General features: G+C 38.2%; 2 protein-coding genes across 2 annotated transcripts in view; one reads left to right on the top strand and one right to left on the bottom strand.

Annotated features, from left to right (window-relative positions):
* Positions 1-13,705, bottom strand: part of LOC134538697 (protein amalgam-like) — a 551,901-nt gene extending 538,196 nt beyond the window's left edge. The window contains exon 1 of the mRNA XM_063380131.1: positions 13,339-13,705. Coding sequence (XP_063236201.1) covers positions 13,339-13,408 — 70 coding nt within the window. The 5' untranslated portion in view covers positions 13,409-13,705. The remainder of the gene's footprint in view (positions 1-13,338) is intronic.
* The window catches only part of LOC134538696 (large neutral amino acids transporter small subunit 2), a 912,958-nt gene that overhangs the window by 601,473 nt on the left and 290,351 nt on the right, over positions 1-21,134 (top strand). The gene's annotated exons all lie outside the window — the stretch shown is intronic.

Raw genomic sequence — 21,134 nt, 5'->3', positions numbered from 1 at the left:
AGACACCGTATCGTCTTTATTGGAGGCGAAGTATCTAAACATCCTGACTTAATTCCTGATAAACAGAGGCGTGACCAACATTTAGGAAAAGTCGGTGTGAAAATTGTTATAAGGTACACTTACAGTTTTTGTGGCATGTTCGATTTTCTACATTATCATTGAATAATTGCAATTATTTTTTTAATCAGGAAAGAAAAGATCAAATTGATTCTCTTTGCTGCATAGACAGTTTATTTTTTTTCACGTGCACTATTTACAGCGTGTTAAGTACCTGACGGGAGCTGGGGCCATTAATAGCACTTAACTTCAACTTGCGCGGAGCTTGGAGAATGAATAATAAATGAACAGGTCCACTCTGCGAAGCAAATGGCCGACTGTCTGGCCACGCACCATTTTATGTTCGAGTTCCGACCGGCACGATGAAATATACGTCAATATTCCCCTAAGTGCGCAATCAAATAATTCACGAAGGCAACAAAAGCTGTTGTTTCAAAACCCTTAAGACGTGGCTGCTGAAATTTTCGGGCTTGAAAATTGACATTCGATGTTATTTTATTCCCGGTCGTCGGAGCAGTTATGGAAAAAAGTGGTTAACGTGAACAGTTTTAGAACAATAATTGGATTATTTTCCTCGCAGGAAAATTACTTAAGAAGATAATTTGGGTTGTTAAGCTTCTTTCAAGCCGGTAGGGTGAGTCGAAGCAATGACGTCACCAGAGTGTTACGCTTAGACGACAACGAGAATTGCAATTACCATGAGTGGGGCGATCGATATTTCCACAGTTGTTCACTCTCATACCCACGCACCTGCGTACTTGTTCTCTCGCATACTTGTGTGCGTGTTTTGCGTTTGAGGCAGTTGAAAATAATTTATTAAAAATTTTTAAAACATGAGATTTTAATTACAAAATTTTTAAAAACCATCCAATTCATCGGATTTGATTACGATAAAGAGAAATGATAGCTACTAATTCATACAAATTAATTAAATTACTTTTTAGCCCCTTTAAAGTGGTGGGATACTTACAGAATCCCTCATCTAAACAGGCCTGCAATAACAAATTTTGAGCATTTATTAATAGAATGGGTCTATGTCATTTGGAAAATTTTTTTCGAACTACTGTTGTGCGTAAACTTGCCTCCTCTAATGCAAATACAATCAATTTCAATATTCTGTGGCGCAAAGTTATAAAATTTTCTATAAATTGATAAACTAATATTTTAAGCAAGTTAAAATTTTGCCTAAAAATCTACGATCCACACGCTGTAGTTTTTTTTTTTATTAATTTCTGGTTTGATATTGTTAAAGAAAGTAAACATTAATTATTTTTCTTCTTATTTAAGTTTATTGAACGTTAAGATAATCATGGTAAGTAACCTTTAGCATACCCATCGTATAACCTCAGAATAAATTAAAAATTTCAAATAAGATATGTGATTTGTAAATTTCTTTAATCTTTTAGCACGACGTACATTCGGAAGATGCCTACAAACACACACACACACATACACGGCGTTTTCGTTATTTTAAGTGCAACTTTTATTGCACATTAGTGATTCGAAAAATATATATATAATTGTTTCCCCCACAGTAAGTGTAGACGGCACATTTGAGCTGAGCTTAATTTTATATTCACATTGATTTAAAAGCTTTCAAATTGCTGCAAAGACAAACGCAGAGCCCCTGGCCGTTGCGTTCGCTTCATGGTTGTTGCTCACAAAAATTAAAAACAGCCAACTTCCATTTCACGTGTTCCGAGCTGAGAAGAAAAAAAAAGCATTAATATGTGGCACTCTGGCTGACTGTCAGCATGTTTTATTCAGCCTGTTTGCTTCGCGCACGCTACTTTTCAATTATACTAATGTCTCCATATAGCTGAGTGGCAAGTATATATAGCGTAACTCGGACATATAGGGGAACAGAAATAAAAGAAAAAAACTTTTTCCTCGTTAGCAACAACAGGCATAGTGCATTTACGCCACATTTATTTATATATGTATATATATAATTAGAGAGAGATCAATACGAAAACATGACACCAATTCCGAACATTCGTAAATGTCCCGTTGTATCCATTATAATTCTTAAATTCTCAAAGTTATCCTTGTGCTACACGATTTAGCTAAGAAAGATAGTGTCTCAAATAGTTTTTTTTTCCCTTCAAAAATATTTTACCGCAACTTGCAATAAAGCTTTCGTAATTATTTTTTTTATATACATGGCAGAGGTGAATACATAAAAAGACACAAAAAGTGTTTATTAGGTAGTAAAAAATTTATTGGTTTTTGTGTGGTAGCTTTGAGCACTTTTTGAAGTCAGCGCTGGTGGACTGGGATAATTATTATGTCAGTTGGGGTTTCTCGCGTGAAATAATCAGTTCATTTACTCCCGAGGATTACAAACTGTATCTCATTAGCGAATATCAAATTTTAAAAAGAAATTAAAAAAACCTTGTTATGATATAATTTATGACTTCCCAAACTAAATATTTTGACGAACAGCTCAAATTTGATGATTAGCCTACTGCAAATAATTAAATGTGGCTTGAAAAATTCCACTTCTGCTGCCTTAAAAAGTAAGTAAAAAATACACTACCTGAGAGAGACCTAGAACATTCTCTAGACTGTGTCATATGACTTGTCACAATTTTGACAGTACTCAAAAGTATAACAAAACTAACAGTTTTTTTTTTCAATAACTGCCTCTTATATAACAAAACATAAAGTTGAATTTCATAAACATTGACAAGCACATGAAGTTTATTACAAACCATTGTGGCAGAGAAACAGTGGCAGAAACATTCGTAGACCATTGGTTGTTTGTATTGTCAAATGAACAATAAAGTCAGATAAAAAAAATCCATGTGTTTTTAGAAAAGGTTATATACACCGCTTGAATAGATGCTACATTTGATGGATGCGTGATGTAGCAAGGATCAAACCACGCTAACTGCTACCATTTTTGTAGCAGCAAACCACGGTCTGATTACCATTTTTGTTTTGCTGGGTGGATCTTTAGGTTTCACAATGTTATTAGTAATGAACAGAAACAAGGTGTGATTCAGTCTGAAAATATAATTACTCCGTACTGAGGAAACTTATAACAGATACAAGAGAATATTAACGTACAATATTAATTACATTCTTAAACAGCTCTCAGGTATATTCAGAAAGAAAGAAAAAAATTATGGGCCGGCCGTACATGAAATTATCAAAAGTTTCATTTACTAAAAATACATAAACCAATAAAAAAATACAAATATATTTAAATAATCCCAGTTGAGGTATGTACTTAAAGTCCAAAAATTATGTTCGTATGATTAACTGTGTTTGACGGCGTAATTTAGGAAAGTTCAAAAAAGGTTGATCAATACAGTAGCGCCGGAGGTCGGGGCTTCGTTTCCCGGAGATCGCGCGGGAACATGATGCCAGGGCGCTTGTGTCCGGTTGTGGAAGGGAGATGAAAATGCCAATTCGGCGTCCGGCTCTCGGACTCTGTCTGCGAACAGTCCGAATCAAAACTAATCAGAACTTGTACACAGACAGTAAACGGGGCAGAAAATGCCCGGAAAAGTTAAGGGGAGGTTGGGGAAAGTCGCGGATCGTCACTCACCAGACAGGGGAGTTGGCTTCTATTTACAGATGCGTCGCCAGCCAGGAACTGGATCCCGCGAATACGCGGTTGGCGCGGTCGTTTCTACCATTTCAAAAGAAATAATTTAACAGAAAACTAACTATCACACTTTGTACTATGCAGACGGACTAAACTACATAAAGAATATTATAGGGATAGCATCCCTTATTTAAGCGACTACATAGTCGGTTGCGGCCGGATGGAAGTCTTGCAGTGTCTCGTCGACTCGCCGATAATCGCAAAACGGTCCGTCTGCAGTCGCGACGCGAAGTGTCTCGCGAAGAACCGCGTCTCGTAATTAAAAGTAACTGTTCTATCAAAAGTGTAAGGGGGGGGGGGGACTGGGAGTCCGGACCGAAAGGTTCCGAAGTTCCCCGAGTGGGCATCATAAAAAAAACTCTGACTGATGTCTCGAAGTTGGTAGCACTGGCCGACCTTAGCGCTACCTGTAAAAAAGAATCGACTCGCCCAAGGCGTCTGCTTAAACCAAAGGTTAAAGGGACAGTCAGGTGCTACACTCTGGCGGTCAAGATAATAAGTTACTGTTTCTGCCGCGAGATGTCGTGGGGTGGTCCATCTTGGTACACACATTTTTTATGCGAGGCGTCCTTGGAGACGGTCGCTGTCTGCTGGGGTTTATGCCCGGTCATTGGTCTTAGGCGAATTCTTAGAACTGAAGGGGGGTGGAGTAAGGGGGGGGGGGGGGGAAGAAAACGCAACGACGCTGGGAACTAGCGTCCATTATGTGCTTTTCGAGGAGAGAACCTAATACGTATTCGTGACGGTAAAGGCTATGGTCAGCTCGTCTCTGAGAAATGGTAACAGCTCGTCCAGAGCTGCTGTATGCAGTTTTAGTCATGAAGTGAAGTAACGTTACAGGCCTGTGACGTGCCTGTAAGCGAGGGAAATGTCAAACTGGCTGCCAGCAAAGTACTATATCTGCAAAAGATCCTATAGGTCTCTGGGAAAGGTGCTTCAGACTACTGGTACAAAGTTTAACTTAGGGGAGTACACCAGACTAACAAAGTGTAAATCGCCCAAAGTAACCAAATTATAAAGAAAAATAAAATTTCAAAAAAAATTTTTAATTATATAAAATTAGAAGGAAAAAAAAGTGTCGAAATTCCTAATTTCCGGCACAGTGGACATAAGTTAAAAAACACAGTGCTACAATTTGAACTGTTTTAATGTGCAACAAAGCGAAAATATGGATGATAATTAGTCTTCTTAAGTTTTATTGTAAAAAACTGAAACTTTTTCACGTGTTTAAGAATTTTTCATGCACTATTATCAACTGCACATAGCCTACATGATTTTCCTATCTTTGAATTTTATATCTTGACGTTTCCTTGCATCAGGCCAAATAATATAGATTACCTTGACTCTCTCAAAATATTTCAAAAAATTGTATATAATTGTTTTACCGTTCAATATTATCACAATCATCTATCCTCCAGGCGTTCTTGTACATTTTATTTTGTCCATATGTCAACAATATAATATACTGCATTCGTTTGTTACAATTTTTGAATTCAAATTATTTTCTTTCCTGTCACACTGGTAGGATACTTTATTTACATTAAAAAAAAGTTTACACATATTATAAAATCAATAATGTATCGCAATCCCCATATCTACGTAAATAATAAATATAAACTATGTAGCCTATTTTTTTACACTTGTGTTTGTAAATTTAAAATTATCTACTTGTAATAATATATTAAATATTCGTTAAAAAAATTTGAAAAAAAAAAGTTTGGATAATTTGGCTCTGTTCCCAACGCGACCACTCAAGCGTTGTTCATGGAGAGAAAACATCTGTACCTGCTTTAAAACTTTTTTTTTTTTAGATTGGCGCAATGATGTAAGAAATTAATGTAAGCTGCAGCAGATGTGTTGGTTGCAGCCTCAGGGCATTTATCGCAATGCTGGCGACAACATTTAGCAAATACCTCATATCCATTGTTTCACCCTCCTGCCAACCAGTCTAAAAATAAACGTATCGATTGGTTCAATAAACGCTCTCCAATCGATGTCTGCGCAGAAAGTGGTAAGGTTCCCACGAATGAAATTTATAACTGAAACCTACAAGGGGGAATAAGTATAACTTCTCAATAGTTTTAAGTGTAAACATCCCAGTTCTCGGTACACCTCATTTAATAGAAGTAATTTCGTGAATGGAACGGAAATGTGTAACCACGGTGCTGCCATCTGTGGCGGATGGCACGAACTAGAGTTCACAAAGCCAAATGGAAACTTTAAAGTATTAACTGTTAAATGAATTTTAACAAGATGGGTAGCGTTTTAATACAATTACCTGTCGAAAATCAGGTACGAAGCCGGTATTTAGTATTATTTAAAGTTTTTTTTTTTTTTACTTTTATCAAAGCCTGAAAATCAAATGATTCTATAGTCGACATAGATACTCCGGGAGCGAATTCTAGCGGCGGGTGCGGAAACTACTTGCGATTTGCGACAAGAAATGTAGTTGAAAACACAATTTAGCGTACTTTTGGATGACATTCGAAAAATTGATAGTGGTTTAACGCTTCATTTGGGAATTTCCTGACCACTTGGCATGGGAACTCTTAAGTCTTGTGGTATTGACTGATTGTGCATTTAGTTTCAAAACACTCAAGTACTGAAATGATACTCAAAAATTAACGACTTGTACCTACAGGTGGTTTGTAGCGAATTTCAGTGGCGGGCACGAAGGGGCGGGGGGGGGGGTTATAGGGATATATCCCCATCTTACCCCCTCCCCCCAGAATTGATGAAAAATTTTACAAAATATCAGTGAAAGCAGTATGTTACTGTATGAGAATCCCCGTCACCTACGGACTATCGTATGTCCATATATCAGTGTGTAAGTTTCAATAGTAATGTTTTTTTTATGAATACGTGTGTTCAAATTTAAGATTTTTTTGTCTTTGTTTTTATAAATATGCCTTTACCTCCTTTCCCTCCCCCTCCTCCGAAACAAATTCTTGTATACGCCACTGTGAATTAGTATCCATTTCTAAACCACACTATCCAGAACATTTTTTAATGCATCTCACCAGAGTGTAACCAGTGTTTGGTATGAGAAGGGGCAGATCAATGGTAGAATGAATAAAAGGTAAAATTAAAAAAAAAAACACTACTCTGTCACATATATTAACTAAAACATTTGGAAACCAAAAAAAAATTATTTCAGTTTATTTATGTTTTCGATCATAATTGTAAATTCCTTTATCACTATTAAAAATTTTGTTCCCTAAAAATCAATTTATATGTTTTAGTACGAGTCTGTTTCATGTTAAGTTTTCAGTCATTGTTTGAGCACCAATGCAGCACCAGCTTTGAAACATGAATAAAAATAGGTTTTGGAACCATACCTCCAAATTACCTCCACTTGGTGTGATTGGTGTTCTTTTTTTATGATTGAAACTGTATGTAAAATTTTAAAACTATTATAATTTTTAACAATTTTGAAATCACAACACTCTTTTTATAATAGGAAACATTAAAAACAATATGAGCATGATTAAAAAAATAATAATTTTTCCATATATTTATCACATATTACACTATATTCGGTTATTTTGCTTAACCATGATGCAATTGTTTCTTAACACTACGACAAATGTTGAAAAATTCAAAAATTTCATTCAAGAAAATAAATTAGAAATATTTTTATGAATGTCAATTTGTCAAACTATTTAGACTGCTTTTCACCTTACTTAAACAAAAATGATTAAAAAACAACGCACAAAATAGCGAAACAGATTACGGAAACTGTGTCCTTTGTGATGGCCGTATGTAACTGCGTGGTGTCAAGTCAAAATCATATTTGTCAAACATTACTTGTATTCTAATCACGCTTCAAGGTCATTCCGTATTCAAGTAGCGTGCGTGTTGATATTACGATGGATTTATTTTTGTTTGTAAACACATACGTTCCTTAATGTAATTTTATGAGCACTTTAATGCATATTTACGTATGCATGCTTTTTATGAAGTATAGCAATAGGAGTATACAAATGTATTTCCTGTGGAAGGGTGTCCGATGGTCAAGGTGGCCACCATCTGGGATTGCGACCTCATGGCCACCATCTTGGATGACCTTGACATTTGGCCTGACCAGAATTTGCCCGAATTGACGCCAAATTGGCCAAAACTGGCCCCAATTTGCCTAAATGACACAAATCTCCAGATTTCAGGGAAATAAATTGGGCCAGAAAATCTAAAAAAAAAATCTGAACGTTCAGAACTTTCATTTTTATGGGAAAATTTCTTATAAAAAACATTCAAAACTTCGAAATACTTCAAAATTTGTTAATCTGAAAAGACCAAAATATCTCCGAAGCTTCTTCAATCCCCATCTAGCAGCCGCCAATAAGCCTCTTGGGACCTTTGACCTTGACCCTGATCGCCATATTAGATTACCTTGGCCCTGGTGGTTATTTTTGATTCCGCCATTTTTATTTATGAAGTCACGTCAGCCATTTTATTTATTAGAACCTTCCGCCATCTTGGATTACACCATCATGAATATTGCCATCTTGAATTCGCCATTTACTTTACGAACTTACAGATGGAGGTCGTGATGTCACAATCCAAGATGGGGGCCGGTACCTCGCTTGCAACTCTGTGGCAGGAAATACATTTGTATGCTCCTAATGTATTCACCTGTTGTTAATCTTTGGTTAAGCGTGGGGGGGGGGGGGGGGGGGGGACAGGGTCAACCACGATAACACACCCAACAGTTCCCCGCCTCCTAGCAATTATGTAAGTCGACTAATTCGAGCTGTGAAGGCTACTGTTTGTTGCTGTTTGAGGTAAGAACCGACAATTTTTATCATTGCTTTGATATTGTCAGGAGTAATAACTGGAGATTTTAGTCAGTTTAAAAAAATATTTAGAAATTTGAATTTAATTTGGAATTCCAAACTCTATAAGTATTTTATTTTCACATGTAAAATCCAAAGAAATGTATCCTGGAATCTTCCGAATATCCACAAGTTTGGCTACAGTGTCTCAACGGACTTAAGGGAAATTCTGAAGTGTCTGATACAGATGAATCGGATCCCGAGGAACTAACTTAATTTAATGTAAATGACAGTAATACAGTGACTGGACATCCAGCGGATGAAGATTCTCCATGTGAGTTGCAGTTAACTTAGCCACAAAAAGTGGCTAAGTAGTATTCCGAAATAAAATGTTAGGACACAATATAAAAATAAATATTAGCATACATATTACCAGCTCCTAAAAGCATTGCAAACACATAATAAACTTGTGAAGACAAAATTTTGTATTAGTTCTTGAATATCAGTGTTTATGAAATATTTGTCAATTCTATAAATATTAAAATTGACTCTATAAAACCAAATTTTTATAGAAACCGAGATTGTAGAAAAAAATAGTCTTCATTTTTGAAATTCAAAAATTTTATGGTCTTCTATACCGTTCAGGTACTTAAAACTGTTCAAGAACAAATGCAAAAAAAAAAGTTTTGGGACTAATGTAAAGAAAATGGCATGGAATCATGCTAACTCAGAATGAGTGAAATACGGTTTGGATTCCTTCTAAGGTTTCTACGTTTTGATGGCATACGTGATCGGAGCTGTTGCCTTGAAATAGAAAACTTACAACTACAAGGGAAGTGTTTGAAATTGTGAATTATAATTATTTATTATAATTATATCCCAAACGAGTACCTTCATCTAAATCCTTCAGAGGCAGATGCCTTTTTTGGTTTTATATGCCTAAAAACCTGCGAAATATGGTGTAAAGACCTGCGAAGGTTGACTTCACATACAACGTGGAAACTTATGTAATTGAACAACCTGACATTCCATATGAACACGGAAACTCGCCAACAGATGTGTTTTTTTTACGTTCAAAGAACCTATCCAAAGAAAAACACTCACCGAAACATAACCGGTGTCCACTCGCTCAGCAGTATTCCACTTGTATAACAGTTACAAACCTACGCTCAGATAAAGATAAGCCTGAAATACCTTTACAATTTTCGCGATACAAAAAAAACAGAAGTACATTCGTCCATACTTGCTTTTCAGGCCAATGCGACTTTGGTGTCTTATTTCCTTAAATAAAAGATGCGTACTACAACTGCCATCATGACAATCCCATCAAAGAAATAAATAAGACGGAAATACGGGAAATGATAAAGTAACAGAAACACGGTTCTCGGCCAACTTATACAAAGTAATAGTGTGTCAAGTAATACATGAAGATTGCCCATTGCAGTTCATTAATTTGTTGACTGTTGCTGTAATAGATTAATTTAGCTTATACAAAGGAAAATGTTGAAAAAGTCAATAAAAATGTCTTCCCCGAAGGCTTAGCATGGGAACTCATAAAAACATCAGATCCAGTATAGGTCCTACTGCCCCAGTTACCCAATGATTTGCGACATCGCGCATGCTACGTATCTTCTTGGTATCCAGCAGTGCTCCAGATGCTAGAACATACAGACAATGCTCCAGAGTTCGTCGTTATGCTTGTGGAAGACAGAGAAAGAAAACGACACGAAATTGGTGTGGAAAAAAAAGCGTGGAAAAATTGTTTGTAATAATATTTTATTTTTTTTATTTTTTGAATGTTAATTGCTTTCTTGACAAGGAGCAGTTATTCGTAAAGAAGGCAAATAGCCAGAATTACACTAAGGTTGTGTAAACTTTGCACTGATCTTTGGAAACTTGTTTGTAAATTGTTTTTTTTATTATTATTTTTGTTGTACAAGTACTTTGAAGAAAAGGGCTTTGATAAGAGCATCGTTGTCTTACATATCAAGCAAGCATCATTTCGAAATCTATATTAGTTAATAAGTTATAAGCAAAATGAAAATAGCATTGAATCTTATGAGGTTAACGCGGGTTGCGTAGTGCCCCTGAAACACTGGAGTGGCCTCTTAAGGCGGAATTACAATAACCCGTCAAACTTTAAAGCCAATGTTTTTTTTTACTACCTTAATATGTTATCCATAGGAAATACGAGTATAAAGATTTTTTTTTTCACGTCAGGTGAACATGTAACATTTCTTCCCCCCCAACCCTTCCAATATTTCGTGTTTTCTCGGGGTATTCTCATTATTTCCCCCTCTATATTTTATTTAATTATTTACGGGACGGATGGACAGACGTCACACCGGCTACAGGTCGCGTGACCCAACGGATGGATAGCGGACGGATGACAGACGGATGACGGACGGATGACGGACGGATGACGGACGGATGACGGACGGATGACGGACAGATGACGTTCGGATAACGGACGGACAGAGGCGACGGGCTATAGTAATCCCGCCTTAACCGTGCTACTAATGGAGGTGCACCCGACCAAGGGTTAATGAGTTTCCCTGCGTAACCACAGGCATGTGCGCCGGCTTCCGGGGCGAGTGGTTCTGGGTTCGAGTCCCGGTTGAGGCTGGGTGTAAGTTTTAAGTAGCTTGGCTTCTGGGTTGTAGCCGTATCCTTGGCGAATAATTGGTGAATTGGTGAATTATTCGCCAAGGACACGGCTACAACCCAGAAGCCAAGCTACTTCAGACAATGGCCGTGAAAGCCTGCGAACATTATGGGTGTAAGTTTGTACTGACTGAAATCCGTTGGAAGAAAAAAATAACTCAAAATTACTAAAAAAGTTCGAATCAAAACAAAAATCAGTATCGTTGGTGATGAAAATTAACGAGCCGTATATTTAAATTTTAAAAATATATATTTTTAATTTTTTTAATTTACACTTTTGAGTTGAAGATGGTTTTGGGGTCCAGGGACTATGGCACGAAAATCTAGTTATGTAGACGTTTTCAGAAAGTAGCACTATGGTAACAACTGAAATAGGTTGTCTTTCTTCGGATCCTTCGTATATTAAATTAAATTTAAAAAATATATATCAGATCACTTGCCTTCCGCGGCAACGGATCACGCCAGAATTTTTTCGCAAGTGAGAAACATTGCGGACGTCACCGCGGTATGTTGAGTTTTCTATCAGGTTCTCCCCCGATTACCCTTTAACCATTTATTCTATTGTTGCTTCGTCATATCATGGGTCACAGGTCATGAAGGAATATTTGATTTTAAATTAAACAATTGTTGAAGCATATGGAAAATAACTACACCTGGTTAAAGTGGTTAATTAAGGAACGTCTCAAGAAAACCAATTCAAGACCAGGTTAAGAAAATAATAAAACAAGGATAATAATACAATATAGTATATTACTAGCATACCCTTATTGAGATATCATGTAGGATTTAAAGATTAAGAGCCATCAGGAATAAGAATTCACAGCCCAATCATCCCAGTTGCGACCTCTATGTGGATTACTGGTTCTATAAACCTGTTAAATCTGTTACAAGCAGTCCTGGGATAATGCAAGTTAAAGTAGGTATATCTTAAAATGTTGCAACGACAACTTGTCGGTAGATTTGGCTTTTTCTTACCAATCATATTGGTGTGAGGCAAAAAGAATCGATGCCGATTATTGTTTGAATTTTTTAATGTTTAATGTTTTACACCCTCATTTCTAAACTGGAACCAAAGATCTATGCATGCGTAAATGTTTGTGGTTTTCAGAACACAAAGATTAAATATTCCACTTTCTATTAAAAATTATCATAAGTATGTGCTTGATAACTTACCTTTCCGTATGTACGAAAACTACAGACCATTAGCTGTGTAGTTAAATGAGTCTCATTTTTCTGACGATAATGTACAACGTGCATTAAATTAACAACAAAAAAACTTAATAAATTGTTGGCATGCTTAAGGATTTTAATTTTATTTTTAAAGCACTAAGTGTTGATGTTTGCACAATCCCTAGTCTCATGTTTTGAAGATAGTAGTTTGGATGTATGCTGTAAGATGCTAGGTCTTCGATGGATTTATTTACTTACCTTCATTCAGTCCTATTCGTCGCCAACAGATTACGAATGAAAATATGTACTGGTAAAACACTGAATTCAAAATGCATTCACGTTTCATTTTTCAGTAAATAATTGACTTTCTTTAAACTTTAAATGTGGATGGTCTACTTTCCAGTGAGAATATTTTTTGGATGGGTTCATTGTAGTCCCTTATAAGTAGAGCATAGAATTAATTTCACGATAACTTGACATTTAGCATTCTGTAAACAAGTAACCACTTGCTAATTTCATTCTAAACATTCTTACTTAATAATATTCTTTAGCAATCATCTTAGGATTATATATTGTTTTTTCGTCATTAAGTATAACATGCTTTCCATGTGGAACGAATGAAGTAGGGTTTAACGTTTCTTTATCATCAAGGGACTTAGAGACAAATAAGAAAGAATGATAATTAACTATATTATGGAGGGAGGGATAATGAGAGTACCCCGAGAAAACACGAAATATTAGAGAGGGGTGATGAAATGTAACATTATCACCTGAAGTGAAAAAACAATAACGTATACTCGTATTTCCTATAGATAGTAAATGAAAGTACATAGTAAAAAAAAATTGGGCTGTATAGTTTGACAGTTTTCCATTTGCTCTAAGGGTGTTTGATATCAAAGATGCGAATAGTGAATTATTTGAAACAATGTGGTTTTCTAAAAATTAATTTATATTAATTTTTTTCGTAAGGGCTTTTTACTCATATTTACCATTCCCTTCATGTATCTAAAAAAAAAAAAAAAAAATAAAAAAATAGTTAATGTATCGGTAAGAACTCACCTTGAACGTGCATCAGCTGCAAAGCATACGCCATCAGGCCTAACACGCGCACAAGCAGACCGGCTGCCATGGTTGACAATGCTGCCAACCACCGCGGGGGTGAAATTTAAAAATTTAAAAAAAAAAAAAGAGAGAGATATCTTAGCGTCCAATCAGGGGGGGGGGGGGGGGGGTAGGTACTTCGGCGGTTCTCGCAAACGAAAGCTGGTAAAGGTTCTAGGTCGCCACCTCCGTCATCGCGCGTGCGTGTCGGAAAGGAACCCGGCGGAACGGAATCACGTCCTCGGCGACGCGTGCGCGTGATCCGGCGGGGCGTAACTGCGCACGAGTGTCGCGTCCGCGGCCGACGGGGTACCGCGGCCAAACTGGCTTCTGCGGGCGCGCTCGGGGTGTTTACCCCCTCCTCCCCTTCCACCATCCCCCCCTCCCCGCTCCCCAGGCGACAACGCGTTTGGCGGGCTGCCTGTCCGCGCATGCGCACAGCTCTCTTTCACTCTCTCCTCGCCCCCCCCCCCCCTCCGGCCCAAATCCTAGACTCTTCAAGCGGGGAAGCCTTCTTTTCACAGACGAGAGAGCCAAACGCCCGATCGTGCATCTTCGTTTTTTTAATTTTTTTATTTTTTTCATTGTAAATAAATATGGCGGTGTTGATAAAAGGAAAGACCATAAACAAGGCAACGGTATTTATTTGTAAGCCGCCATATTTTTCGTTTGCCGTGTGTCCGTGAATGTTTATTTTGGACAACTCATGATAACTAATGGTTAGAGACCTGCAAAATTCGCAGATTCAATGATCTCCAGGATAGACTCTACACACTCGGGCAAATGCCACCTGTTCATTGGCTGCTGACTTGTGAGTCGTCTCGACCGAGTGTCTGTGATTCGACATTTATTTGAGCAAGGGTCTCTAATTGGCCCTCATTACTCCAGATCAACAGTGAACCAATTGCAGAAGCAGCGCTAAGGTATAATTATTTTAATTGTTGCATATCACGAAATGAATCCGCGAATTTTGCAGGTCTCTACTAATGGTCAATTAGGTTAGGTTAGCTACATTATAAATACTTTAAAACATTTTTTTACGGTTGATTTGGTTAGGATAGCTACATTAAAGATACTGTGAAATCATGTAAACGGTTTTCTAGCGCTGGATAGCTACATATTAAAAAGTTATTTGCTAAGCAACCATAAAATTATTTTACAGTATTTTTAATGTAGCTATGCTTACCTAATATAACCAACCATCAACAATGTTTTAAAGTATTTATAATGTAGCTAACCTATCCTAATCGACCGCAAAATTTAATGCCACACCGGTTTATACAATGAGATAGAACGGCGTATGACGAATGAGTAAGCTACAACCCAAATTAATGCACCTGTTGTGGTACGGGAAAAAAAAAGCGAGCATGAACTTTGGGGGACTTCGGGTGTGGCTCTCTCGTCTGTGAAATGAAGGCTTCCCCTTCAAGCGACGGGTGGCTCTGCCTGGCGGAGCGCGCGGTCTCTCTAAAACACGGGAGAGCAACTGTGAATACCAAAACTGAGAGACCTAGTTTTTTTTAAAGTAGTTTTGGGCCTGTGCGCTAGATAGTGGCTTTCATAATACATTGCTAACATAGCTACATTGATCGTGAGAAGTAGTGCATAAGCTATCATCAGGCAAACAAACCAGTGAAAATGAATTCACCCCATTTTGGTAGATACGTATTTTGTGGTGTGGCAAAACCAGAAATGTTTGCGTCCCCTACTCATTTATACGTAACATGACCTTTCTTTATGTTACAAAAAAGCGTTAAGAGGTCTTCGCACAGTTGCAATGACTTTTACTAAGTAATTAGTCGTCAAGTAGATAAATTAACATTACTAACATAAAACTTTGTATTAGAACCTGTATCCTGAGAATTTTTTTTTTTCCTATTAGTTATGGGTAGGGACACCTGTATTTTGCGAATACATTTCGTGTCAAGGTATTTCACAAAATATTGTAGCTTTTTCTAAAGAGTCGTGGCAAATTGTGAGGGTGCGGCAGTACGGTGACCACATTCTCATTGGCCCCGTCAAGAGCGGGACGACACCTCTCACCGACCTCAGCCAATAACCACAGGAGAAAAGCTACAGTGTTTTGTGAAATACTTTGACACGAAATGTATTCGCGAAATACAGGTGTCCCTAGTTATGGGCCCACCCAACAGATAGCGTCACATGTCGCGCGAAGCATGATGGTTTCAGTTTCCACTGTAGGAGTCACACTTCTGTATCTCCCTCCTTGTTCTGTGCTCTCTAGGCCGAGGGGGTTTAAGTGTTGACTATGCTACACCTGTACCCTAACAGTGTTCCTAGTGCACGATAGGACACGGCCTCTCCCCTAAAATTTTAGAGGAACGGATTTTGGTGTCCCGTCCGTGGCCTTATGTTGCCCAAACATCCGCGTATGCACATAGGTTTTTTTTTTTTTTTCGTTGATTTCGTCCATATGGTGGACCCACCTCTGGCGCCATTAACTCCTATATAGTCTCCTTCGTGAACACTGGGGGATCGTACCAAGCGCTTTGGTGTGGCAAAATCAAACATTGATAGCGAAACTATCCTGGAATAAATTCTGTACAATCTGATTGTCAGGACAAGAAATAAACGCAATTTAAAATATTGGTATTCTGTAAAGTCGATTTACGGACGATAGTTTAACGTGACAACGTCATAACAAAACATTAATGAAATGATTGCATACTTTTATGAATAAAATTGAATCATTTTAATTTTAATAATAAAAGAATAAATACTTGAAATTATACTAGTAATCATATTTTTTAAATGCAATATTAATTAACCTTTATTGCCAAAATTGGTATTGTAATAAGCAATGAAAACCACATTAACTTTTCACTTCACTTTATAAACAGTCGACGAAACAGTTCACGTGTAGATGACTTGTAATTAATTTTAAAAACTGGCGTTTAGCTATAAAGTTTAAATATAATTATGAACAAGTTTTCATATAAATAAACTGTAATCAAATATCTTATCATCAATTATATTAATCACCATAATTTTTTAGTCAGTTGTAGCATAACCTATTAATACTGCAATCGCCGACAGCGTAACGGAACACAGCGTAACGGAACAATGAGCGTAACGGGACACAGCGTAACGGAACAATGAGCATAACGGAACACAGCGTAACGGAAAAATGTTCGTAACGGGACACTTTTTCGTGCGTGCAGCCGGCGTTCATTGATTTATTAGACGTTGTCACGTCAAAAGTGCTTGAGGAATTAAGAAAGATGGTTCTATTTTTGTGCGATGGTGCTGATATCTCTAGAATTGTTTTGCCCAAACGTTTGTATCGACGGTTGGCAAACACGTCCGCTAGAATGCGTTGCAAACAGTTTCTAGCCTCGAGCAGGGCCGACTGTTACCTTACTAAGATTGGGTTTTGACACTTTATGGAATACGGCCCACGAGTTAGGTTTCGGTCGTATCCCAATAAGGAAGTGCTTATTCGCTACCTTAACCCGAACGTCTTGGAATACCGCCCATAGAAACACACAAATTAAAATCGACATGTATTTTCCCACCTGAGACGGCTACAAACAAAAACAAACAACTAGGAGTAGTATAGGAATGACGGTACTGGATCAGGATGCAGGATGTGGAGCCGAGAGCCGGCTCCGCCATCTTGGATTTGTGACGTCACGGCAGCAAAAATTCCTCAAAATTCCTCAAAATTGACTCAAAATGACTCAAAATTTCCCGTTTTAAGAAAAAATTTCCCGTTTTCGAGGGAAAAATTCCCGTTTCGAGGGAAAATTTCCCGTTTTATTCCTCAAAAATCCCAGCGGCTAGAAATGTCCTGATAGAGGCTTAAGCATCCTTAACTCAAGCCTCAGTTAAGCCTCTATCAGGATGTGACCTTGACCTTTGACCTTGACCCCGACGGCCATCTTGGATCCACCATCTTGGATGATGTCATTTCGTTTTCTCGAACATTCCGGCATTGTGTTAACCGCCATTTTGAATTATGACGTCATCGTTGCAATTTCCGTTACGGCCGCCATCTTTAAATTTATTATCCGATTTTAATGAAAAAAAAATTTAAAAATTATAAAAAAATTAAATAATAAAATTTTTAGTAAAATATTTAAAAAACAAACATTTACGACACGGAGCTCGGAGTCCTCGGTTCAAACCCGACGAGTGCAAAAAAAATAAAAATGGCGACCGATCCTTCCCCCGCGTAGGCTGCAGGCATACTGACTCCCACCACTTTTTTTCAAAGCATATATATCGTCAGGTAGTATGACGTCATGTCCGCCATCTTGTCCTTGTCTGCTGGAAGCCATAATCAGTGTATCGTCGGCGAGAGTGCGCTGACGCCATGTTAGTTTAATTCTTATCCGCTAGAGTGCAGTAATCATTTATTATTGCTGTGACACCCGACATCTTGGCATTTGGCCGCCATCTTGAAAATCCGTAATTATTTAGCTAGAAATTCGGGAAAAATTCCAAAATTCATTAAATAAATTTGTAATCTATATACTGATTGATTAGGTCGACTAAGGTCCTTGGTACGATCTAGGACGATGCAAAAAAAGTAAATATAACATCAATTTAACATAATAGTAACAGGTTCGAGGAATTAAACACCACAAGTTCTTTTACAAACATAATATTTATTACATAATTTCTATTCTACTACAGGATCATTTGCGAAAGCCAGCAATCTTATAATCATTTAGTTCCGCAACGGTGTGAAATGACTAATTCTTAGCTCCAATCGGTTTATACTAGACAGAGTCCAGCCAGAACCTTTACAGACATAGTCCACCTCTTCTTGACAGAGTTTCTGGATACCGTTTTTAACAGTTTGCTTCACATCGTTAGAACTGTAAATTACTGCAGCCGATGTCTTGAATGCACACTTCTTCACTTTGTCATCGAACGGATATGGCTTTCCATATATACAGTCCAACCACAAGTTATATTTCAAAGGTCCGTTTGTTGCTACATCATCAGTAAGCTGATTGATTATGTCCTCTCTGATATCATCAAGAAAATTACAAATGTCTTTCGACTCACCTAACGTATTTAAATAATAGTAGTCCTTCAATGTTCCACGAAATGCAGACTGCGCCAAGTAGAAGCCATTATCGTTCACTTGTAATGCGCCGAACACAGTCTTAGGTTTATTTTCCTGTTAAGACGTCATACCAATCGGTTGCTGCACATCGGAATTCTTGCTTGTACGCTCACGAGCCTTCAACCTAAACCGTGGAGTCGAAATTTCTGCAGGTAGTTCAGCAGTAGGCACACGGACTTCACCTTTACAGTTTTTCGCATGTCGTCGCAAATTATCAATTCGAGTAAACCATTCATGACACTCATCACATCGAAACTTCATGCGAGATGGATTCTTCGTGCATTTGCTCCGCTCATGTCTTCGTGCATCATGAGCAAATGCGAACGACGTATCACAGTAGCTGCAAGGATACCGTGGTAATGAAGACGAACCTTTCAGACCCGATCCAGATACTGACGTTGCCGCAGTTGCACCATTTCCAGGCATTCTCTTATGAACATCAATGCATCGTTGTTGCGCCGAAACCTTTACTTTCTGCCGCACAGCAGGACCTTTGCATGCCTTCATGTGCGTTTTCATATTATCTTTTCTGGCAAACTGCTTATGACATTTCTCACAAACAAACATTTTACGATATAGGTTCTTGGCACATTCGCTCCTCTCGTGCCGCCGAGCATTGCTGTTGTTTGAGAAAATCTTGTCGCAGTAACAGCACCGATTTTCGTTAGTTGTTGTCGATTCGGCATCCATTGAAGTCTCCATTGAGGTCGTATCGTCGATCGTTGTGGTTTTCTGCACATCCAGCTCAGTAGTCATTAAGCTATCTTCTGCTGGCGGTACCACGTCTGTTGAAGTCTCCTCCAGTGTTGACATCGACGTTGCCAACGGGATCTGCTCCACCATCGTCGACGCTGACGTCATGGTTCCCGTAGACGATGGTACAACGTCCATCGAGTTCGGCGTTAAAGTCGGTAAAGATGCCATCGAGTTCTCAAGAACAGGTAATTACGCGACTTATGCACCAGATGAAATAATCTAGGTGATCCTTACACCGTCGACGACAGTAACAAACTAAGCATCCTGTTGTCTAGAGCTCGCTTATATATACATGCACCGTATGGAACAATACGCTAGTCAAATCAAGAACCATTTACAATAATACTAGAGTCAAAACAACATTAAACATAGAAGCACCATCAACGAAAAGGCAGCACATTTGGAAGCACCGACAACGAAAAGGCAGCACATTTGGAAGCACCGACAACGAAAAGGCAGCACATTTGGAAGCACCGACTACGAAAAGGCAACACATTTGGAAGCACCGTCATTGAAAAGGCAGCACATTTGGAAGCACCGACAACGTAAAGGCAGCACATTTGGAAGCACCGACAACGTAAAGGCAGCACATTTGGAAGCACCGACAACGTAAAGGCAGCACATTTGGAAGCACCGACTACGAAAAGGCAGCACATTTGGAAGCACCGACAACGAAAAGGCAGCACATTTGGAAGCACCGACAACGAAAAGGCAGCACATTTGGAAGCACCGACAACGAAAAGGCAGCACATTTGGAAGCACCGACTACGAAAAGGCAGCACATGTGGAAGCACCGACTACGAAAAGGCAGCACATTTGGAAGCACCGACTACGAAAAGGCAGCACATTTGGAAGCACCGACAACGAAAAGGCAGCACATTTGGAAGCACCGACAACGAAAAGGCAGCACATTTGGAAGCACCGACAACGAAAAGGCAGCACATTTGGAAGCACCGACAACTAAAAGGCAGCACATTTGGAAGCACCGCCAACGAAAAGGCAGCACATTTTGGATGCATCATCGAATAAGGAAGCACATTTGGAAGCTCCATCAACTAAAAAAGGCAAAAAGGAAGCACAAGTTACGAGATCTAAGTCTTAGTAAGAAATCATAATACAAGAAATAAAAACATTACATTCTTATAATTTAAATTATTTATTTTATTGCTTTACATTATACAAATGCAAGTAAAACAAGTCAATATTGTATGTAGCCAGCATTCCTCAGTTCCTTGAGTATGAAGGATATTTCTTTGATGCACGAATAGTTTCCTGCACAAAGCGAACCATGTAGAAGTCTTAGCCGGTCAACCAATATGTTTGGATCTTTCCATGATGTGTAATCATTCTCTTCTACCACCATCTTCCTTGCACCTTTATAATAAATATTATGATCTCTGGTGTCTTCCGTTTTACCACCAACCTCAGGGTAACTTTCATGTTTGAGACGGTGATCATCACAAGCTTGATCAGATTTATTTAATATATCACGTCGTTTCCATCGTTTCGGTCTCAGGACACCGACACTTTCTTCGATCTTGGCAGCTTTAGGTGCTTCATCATAGTCTATGTCTTTGTCAACAGCCTCAGAGTCACTGTAACAATCACCGTAGAAGGAATCGTCTTCACCCAATTTACCGTAATAATTCGATGTTGATGATGTTGAAGTGTCTTCATCGTCTTCATGCTTCCTTTTTAGGAGTCCATCATTTTTACAAAGTAGGAAAGATATACTTGAATTCGGCTGGAATATATTCTCACTTTTCACGTTAAGGATTCTTCCATTGTCTTCATTCTTCCGTAAATCATCAACCTTCTTCAATTTAAGTTCTTTGTCGAGATTGGAAGAGCCAAGAAAATTATTGTCGTAATGCAGATCACTCTTCCTTAGGCTAGTAGA

The sequence above is a fragment of the Bacillus rossius genome, chromosome 14 (assembly GCF_032445375.1).
Source record: "Bacillus rossius redtenbacheri isolate Brsri chromosome 14, Brsri_v3, whole genome shotgun sequence".
Taxonomy (NCBI): Eukaryota; Metazoa; Arthropoda; class Insecta; order Phasmatodea; family Bacillidae; genus Bacillus; species Bacillus rossius.
Note: the sequence above shows the minus strand (reverse complement) of the source record. Positions and strands in the feature narration are given on the sequence as shown.